The sequence below is a fragment of the Dromiciops gliroides genome, chromosome 3 (genome assembly GCF_019393635.1).
Source record: "Dromiciops gliroides isolate mDroGli1 chromosome 3, mDroGli1.pri, whole genome shotgun sequence".
NCBI classification, from domain to species: Eukaryota; Metazoa; Chordata; class Mammalia; order Microbiotheria; family Microbiotheriidae; genus Dromiciops; species Dromiciops gliroides.
This window is the reverse complement of record NC_057863.1, coordinates 31,447,840-31,455,673: the sequence shown is the minus strand read 5'-3', so window position 1 is coordinate 31,455,673 and position 7,834 is coordinate 31,447,840. Positions and strand designations below refer to the sequence as shown.

Genomic DNA, 7,834 nt, shown 5'->3' with positions numbered 1-7,834 from the left:
TGTTTTTGCTTTTTTCTTTTTCTGGGGCAGTGGGGGTTAAGTGACTTGCCCAGGGTCACACAGCTAGTATGTGTCAAGTGTCTGAGGCCATATTTGAACTCAGATCCTCCTGAATCCAGGGCCAATGCTTTATCCACTGTGCCACCTAGCTGCTCCCATTAATAATACTATCTAACACTTACATAGCACTTACTACAAGCCAGGCAGTGTGCTAACTGCTTTACAATTATTATCTCATTTGATCCTCACAACAACTTTGGAAAGACAGGTGCTATTAATGTCCCCATTTTACAGATGAGGAAACTAAGGCAAACAAGTTAAGTGACTTGTTCAGGGTCACACAGCTAATAAATGTATGATGCTGAATTTGAACTCGGGTCTTCTGACACCAGCTCCACTGAGTTGCCTTTATAGGCAAATGATAGCCACAGCATTCCCCTCATCATCTGTGAGTTTAATAATTCCATCAGAGAAGGAAATGAGGTTGGTCTGACGTGACCCATTCCTGATGAAGCCATGCAGACTTTTGGGAATCACCAGCATGCCAACCATCTTTTTGACTGTCCTTTCTAGAATTTCCCCAGGAATCAAAGGCGAGCTCACTGGGTCAATCATTTGCAGATGGTTCTCTTGCCTTTTTGAAAAATCAGGTCACCAAGTGCCCTTATTTCCTGAGAGGGTCCCTCTCCCATTTCCCATGTTTTTTTTCACATATCTTGGACAACCGTACTAAAGAAGTAGTTCATCCAGGCCAGGTGACTCAAATTCCCCGGGGGCAATCAGGTGTTCTCGTACCCACTTCCTGACTCATCTTGGCCACCACTCCCTATTAGTCATTTTTTATTCAGCACTTCCTTAAAAAGGTCATTCTTCTTTGCAGAGGAACAAAAAAAGTTGAGCAGTTCTGCCTTCTCCCCATAGTCACTTGTCTTGATCCCACGCACCCCAGCAGAAGTCCTCTGCTTTCTTGGATCTTCCTTTTCCTCCCCATGTAGCCTAAAAACCAAACCAACAAAACCCTTATGTCGCCCTCAGCTTCCTTCTCCAGTTTCAGCTCATTCTGGACGTTAGCATTCCTGATCGCATTTTTACAGGCTTGTCCACACTCTCATAGTCCTCTGCTGTTACCTGGACGTGACTCCATTTTCTATAAATTTCTTTTTGAAATAATGGCAATGATAACAATAATAATAGTTGATGTAATAATGATGATGCATCAAGGTGTGCTAAGCACTTTACAAATATTATTTCATTTGAGCTTTATAATAGCCATGGGAGATGGGGGATGTTATTATCCTCATTTTATAAATGAGGGAAACTGAGGCAGAGAGTGGTTAAGTGACTTGCTCAGAGTCACCACAGCTAGTAATTGTCTGAAGCTATATTTGAACTTGGGTTTTCTTGCTTGGAGGTCTACTGGTTCACCCATTGCGCCCCCTAGCTGCATGCATCAGTATGGCTCTCCTCAGAAAAAACAAAATGCCCATTTTTTTGTTTCTCATTGGAATTTTTTCTCTTTGGGTCTTAAGAATTTCATTGTTGAGAATCTCCCATCACAGGGGCAGCTAGGTGGCGCAGTGGATAGAGTACCGGCCCTGGAGTCAGGAATACCTGAGTTCAAATCCAGCCTCAGACACTTAACACTTACTAGCTGTGTGACCCTGGGCAAGTCACTCAACCCCAATTGCCTCACTTAAAAAAAAAAAAGAAAGAAAAAAAGAGAATCTCCCATCCCTCCTGGGCTCATCATCCTGGATCCTTGAAACAATGGGATCTTCCTGCTTATTGTCCTCAGAGCCCTTTGACATCTACTTTCCCCAAATCTAGGGGGCATGCCAGACTATACCCAGATTTCCTTTTGTCAGTCACAAAGTCTACTGAGTCGGAGTGGATTACTGCTCTTCCAGGTTCTTGTCTTTTCTATCCTAGCAATCAAGCCTTCCAAAGGACTTTCAAGAGGGCCAATGAGAATAACCAGAAGGGTCTTGGGAAGGTTTCACGTAGGAAGTGCTACCAGCCATTCTTGTGAAGAAGACAGAGATTCCACAATGTGGAAGTGAGAAGGGATCTTCGACAAGGGAGAGTTCTATGTCTGGAGTGGTAGTGGAGAATATGGTATAAAAAATTTTTAAAGGACAAAAAAAGCTGTCTTTGACTTAAGAGCGCATACATCTGGAACATGGGTTTTTACCTTGGGCTCTATGAACTTTTAAAAAATATATTTTGTACTGTTTGATGAAGAACTGTGAAAGACTGAACTATTCTTGACGATACAATGATCCAAGACAATGCCAAAGGACTAATAATGAAGTATACTATACGATCCACCTCCAGAGAAAGACCTGATATTGATGGAACACAGACCGAAGCATGCTATTTTTCACTTTCTTTCACTTTTTTCTTTTATTCAAGTTTTTATATACAAAATGACTAATATGGTAATGTTTTACATAATTCCACATGTATAACCTATATCTGCTTACTGCCTCAGGGAGGAAGAAGGGAGGGAGGAAAGGAGGGATAAAAATTGGAACCCAAAACTATGAAAATATTTATTACTTAAACACACATATTAATAACTACTCCAATGCAGTGGGTTTCCTTTGTACCCATGAATTTTATTTTATGCGTTTAAAGGCATTATTCTGAATAGGGGTCCAGGGGCTTTACCAGACTACCAAAGGGGCCCATGGCACATACAAAAAGCTAAGAACCCTTGATATAGAGATAGAAGACCTCCAGTGTCATCTAGTTCCAACCTCCTCATTTTGCAGATGAGAAAACTGAGACCCATGGAGGTAAGGTGAGTCACACACTGAGTAAACATCAGGAACTCTAGACCCAGACTTTCTGACTCTAGAGTCAGTGCTTTTCTACTCTGTTATTTTCCAGAGAGCTGCGGTTTTCTGCTGCTTTTGTGGGAAATGGACTGCTAAAAATGTTTGTACTGGATGCTTACACTGTGTTACTAGATTGTAACCTCCTTGAGGATAGGGCGTGTATCTCCTGCTTGATCTACATTCAGATGGAAACCTGGTGCACTCCAGACAGTGCAGGAGTTAGTGCCACCATAATGATTAATAATAAAGCACCGGTATCATATGCACCAAACAGAAGCATCTTGGGGAACTTGCCATCCAAGTGTCCCCCCTCATCAGCTAGGTCTCTGTGCTGGATCTGCTCCATCACTGTGTGACCACCCAGCTTTATGCTGCACCTGATGTTAATGTTCAGAGGGTTGTGGAGCAAGGTTCTCTCTCCTATGTCTTTCAAGGCATCTTACATGATTTTGATTTATGAGTGAGGGATCGTGTTGAAAGTGAGTCTTCTAGGTGGAATTTTGCTCCCCTGGAGCTCTTTTCTTTTCTTCCTTCCTTCCTTCCTTCCTTCCTTCCTTCCTTCCTTCCTTCCTTCCTTCCTTCCTTCCTTCTTTCTTTATTTTCTTTCTTTTTTTTTGATGGGGCAATGAGGGTTAAGTGACTTGCCCAGGGTCACACAGCTAGTAAGTGTCAAGTGTCTGAGACCAGACTTGAACTCAGTTCCTTCTGAATCCATGGCTGGTGCTTTATCCACTGCACCACTTGGCTTCCCCCCCCCCAAAGCTTTTTTCATAATTCACAAACAATAAGTACAAACAGATGTATCTCTACATCTGGAACATGGCAGGGCATCCTGTATTTTTGCCACAGGAAAGATTCAGTCTATTGACAATAATGACATGCAGTTTGGGTGATGGACAAATGATAGAGCCTGCCCATTGCTATGTATATCTGAGACAGATGGCACAAATGGATGAGTAGGGTCCAGATTTCAACAGGAAGGTTAGATTACCTTCAGGAAAGTACAAATTGAACCCAAACTTCTGTGAGAAACAAAAGCCAATCTTTTTACTACCCTTATTTTATGGAGGTTATCACATGGTTTTGTTAGTCAAGGAGCATTTCAGCACTTGTTACCTGTCAGGCACTGGACTAAGGGCCAGGCCTGCATACAAAGAAAGGCAAAAAATGTTCCCTCCTTTCAAGAAGTGTACAGACTGGGGCAGCTAGGTGGCACAGTGGATAGAGCACTGGTCTTGGAGTTGGGAGTACCTGAGTTCAAATCCAGCCTCAGACACTTAACACTTACTAGCTGTGTGACCCTGGGCAAGTCACTTAACCCCAATTGCCTCACTAAAAAAAAAAAAAATTAAAAAAAAAAAAAAGAAGTGTACAGACTAATCATGGAGACAACATGTGAATAACTGGGATATTTATGGAGTGGATGTAATCTGAAAAGGAGACATTATTAGCAGGTTGGACTAGGAAAGGTCTCCCAAGAAGGTCAAATCAACAAGTATTTCAATGTGCCACGCTGTGAAATACAAATTAAGGAAAGAAACCCAGTTCCTGCCCTCAAGGGGCTTACATTCTAATTGGGGAAGATGATCCAAAGGTACCCCGTGCAAGGTCATTTTCAAAAATGTCTAGCAGATGTGCATACCCTTTGACCCAGCAATCCCACTTTTAGGTCTTTTGCCCAAAGAAATCATGGAAGGGGGAAAGGGACCCACATGTACAAAAATATTTATAGCTGCTCTTTACGTGGTAGCAAGGAATTGGAAGTTGAGGGGGTGCCCATCAATTGGGGAATGGCTGGACAAGCTGTGGTATATGAATACAATGGAATACTATTGTGCTGTAAGAAATGATGAGCAGGAAGAGTTCAGAGAAACCTGGAGGGTCTTACGTGAGCTGATGATGAGTGAGATGAGCAGAACCAGAAGAACATTGTACACAGTATCATCAACATTGAGTGTTGACCTACTGTGATGGACTATATTCTTCTCACCAATGCAATGGTACAGAAGAGTTCCAGGGAACTCATGATAGAAGAGGATCTCCAAATCCAAGAAAAAAAAAAGAAAGAAAGAACTGTGGAGTATAGATGCTGATTGAACCATATTATTTCTTTTGTTTTGGGTGCTTTTTTTTTTTTTCTATTTTGAGGTTTTGCATCACTGCTCTGATTTTTTCTCTTGTAACAGGATTAATGCAGAAATAGGATTAATGTTATTATGTGTATATATATGTGTGTGTATATATCTATATCTATATCTATATGTATAGAGATATATAGACATAACCTATATCAGATTACCTGCTGTCTAGGGGAGGGGGGAGGGAGGGGAGGGAGGGAGAAAAATCTGAAATTGTAAAGCTTGTATAAACAAAAGTTGAGAACTATCTTTACATGTAACGGAAAAAATAAAATACCTTATACATTAAAAAAAAATGTCTAGCAGAGTCCCCAGAGAGGAAGGAAGCAAAGGGAGGCCTGGGTTTTCTCCTTACAAATGGAATTTCTGGGGCAGCTAGGTGGCACAGTGGATAGAGCACCGGCCCTGGAGTCAGGAGGACCTGAGTTCAAATCAAAACCTCAGACACTTAACACTTACTAGCTATGTGACCCTGGGCAAGTCACTTAACCCCAATTGTCTCACAAAGAAACCAAAACAAAACAAAACACAAACTGTTATGGGGGGAAACAAAAAACAAACAAACAAAAACACAAATGGGATTTCTGGGAGGAATCAGCCATTCAGAAGAAGTGGAAGGGGCAGAGGATTCTTCAGTGTGTAAAGTCCAGGGGTGAAGTCCAGCAGTAGAATGAGCTTCTGAGGTGAAGAGGTTTCTGGGATATTGTAGAAAAATATGGGAGAGTCAGGAGAACAGCCTGGAGAGAAATGAAGGATTTCATTCTTCGATCTAAGCTGAGTCTTGAAGGAAGACAAGGAGAGTGAGTTGGCGGTGAGGGGGCAGAGCCTTCCAGGCATGAGGATGAAGATGGGGCATTCTGTTCAAGGTCAGAGTAGTTGGGCCATAGGACCCATGGAGGGGAGAAGGGTATAACCGGTCTGGAAAGGCAGGAGGGGCTCAGATTTGAGAAAGGGAATGCAACAGTCTCTGAATAAATGAATACAGAGAGCTATCGATGAAGAGGCCAATGGTGGGTGTGAGCAGGGAGAGCTTTGGAAAACAGGAATCAAACATCAAGAGAGACGCGGATGAGTGAGACCAGAAATGGTCGGGACACTCGGTGAAGGGGAGGGACCACAGTCGGATGGCCAGCGTTTTCGATGGGCTCAGGAGACGCCCAGCGTGTGATGATCTCTTGGGAGGGCGTGGGCAAGGGTCCCTCTGGTTGGACGGGCACGAGCCGATTGGCATCGGCAACACTGACGTTTTACCTCGTATCCCCCAGATTCCGGGAGTTAGCCCAGTTCCCACGGTCACCATCTTCCCTAGTGCTAGGGGTACCCCTGAGGGGTTTGGGGTTCATCGCTTCACGCCCCCATTGGCGTGTTCTCCCTAGTGCCAGTTGCCAGTGACTGGTGCCCGGCGTCACTTAGCCAAAAGACACACATTAACTGACCAGGGGGTACTTAAGGAGGAGAGGAGGGCGGCGGTGGGGGCACAGGCAGGAAGATGACTTGGGAATCGCGCCCCCGCCCCTTTGTGGGAGCGCGCTGGGCAAGTCGCGTCACCTCGCCTGCCTCACCCGCTCCTCCCGACCCCATTGGGCGCTTTGCCATTGCCTTCTCTAGCCCATCTTATATATGAGTAAACTGAGGCAAACGGGGTGACGTGACTAGCCCAGGGTCACACGGCTGGTCCTCGGGAAGAGGAGTCTTCCTGCCTTCTGCCTCCTGGCTGCTCATAGACAGAAACCATTTTTTTTTGGTGTGTGCGTATGCGGTATTCTCTACGGGGGGCCCAGCAAGCACTCGAACCCAGGACTCAGGGCTCCTCGGCCCAAAGCGCTCCGCGTGCTCCTCTTGGGGCAGCAGGGCACGTGCGAGGGCGGGGCGGAGTAAGAGAGCAGCCCCAGGGGCGCACGCGTCCGGAGGTGGGAGCGGGCCGGGGCGGCGGAGGGCGGGGGAGCATGAGTCGTGCCGCCCACGTGACCCCACCGGCACCGCCCCCGCGCCCTCGGCGCGCATGTGCAGGCCGCGTCAGTGATGGAGGAGAGAAGATGGCGGAAGCGGAGTGAGTGACTGGCTGGGGACGGCGGCCGCGGCTCACGGGGCGAGGGCGGGAGCGGGGCCGGGGCGGGGGCGCGCGCGGGTTGGCCGGCTGGCGGGGGCGCGCTCCGCCGGGGGCCCCCGGCCCGGGGTCTCCTCGGCGCGACCCGGAGGGTGGGCTGCGGGCCGGGCCTCCTCGGGAGGCGCTCGGGCCGGGCCGGGCGGGCCGGGAAGGGGCGGGGCGGCGGGGGGGGGGACCCGCCCTGCCCACGGCGGGCCGCGGTTACGCGTGGCCTGTCCGGGCGGGCCCCTCCTGGCGGCCCCGGCCGGGGGCTGCAGGCGCCCCGCGCTGCCTCAGTTTCCCCATCTGCTGAGGCGCGATGTCAGCGCTTCTGCCCCTTCCCCGTCCCCTTAGCTGACCGCGTCCGCCCGGGGCCTGTGGCTTCATTGGGGTGTGTGCGTGGGAGGCACTCCCTGGTGTCCCCCCACGATGCCTGGGGACGCCCCCCCCCCACCTCGGGGTCTGGTTTGCACCGTCACCGAGGAAACCCAGAACCCAGAAATGACGGAGATCCCACTTTGCGGCGATTCTGTTTCCAAACCACGTTCACGGGCCTCGCGCTAAGAGCCCCTGAGGGGGCGCCCACGCGAGACGGGCCCCACGCAGGCCACAGGCAGCCGTGAACCGGCACGGATTGGGGGGCGCTCACTGAGTGCCGGGCACGCCGGGTCCTGCCCATGGGGAGCTCACGGCCCACTCGTGCAACGAAAGGAAACAAACTCTGGTGGGTTGAGTAGGGCCGGGGAGCCCCAGCCAGAGGGCTCGGCCAG

The 7,834-nt window shown here is 48.3% G+C and overlaps 1 protein-coding gene across 4 annotated transcripts in view; it reads left to right on the top strand.

Moving 5' to 3' along the window:
- Window positions 1-6,957: 6,957 nt before the first annotated feature.
- PHC3 (polyhomeotic homolog 3) overlaps window positions 6,958-7,834 on the top strand; it is a 73,894-nt gene continuing 73,017 nt past the window's right edge. For all 4 annotated transcript variants that reach the window (XM_043992039.1, XM_043992038.1, XM_043992037.1 and 1 more), the window contains exon 1: window positions 6,958-7,028. In XM_043992039.1, coding sequence (XP_043847974.1) covers window positions 7,015-7,028 — 14 coding nt within the window. In that variant the 5' untranslated portion in view covers window positions 6,958-7,014. The remainder of the gene's footprint in view (window positions 7,029-7,834) is intronic.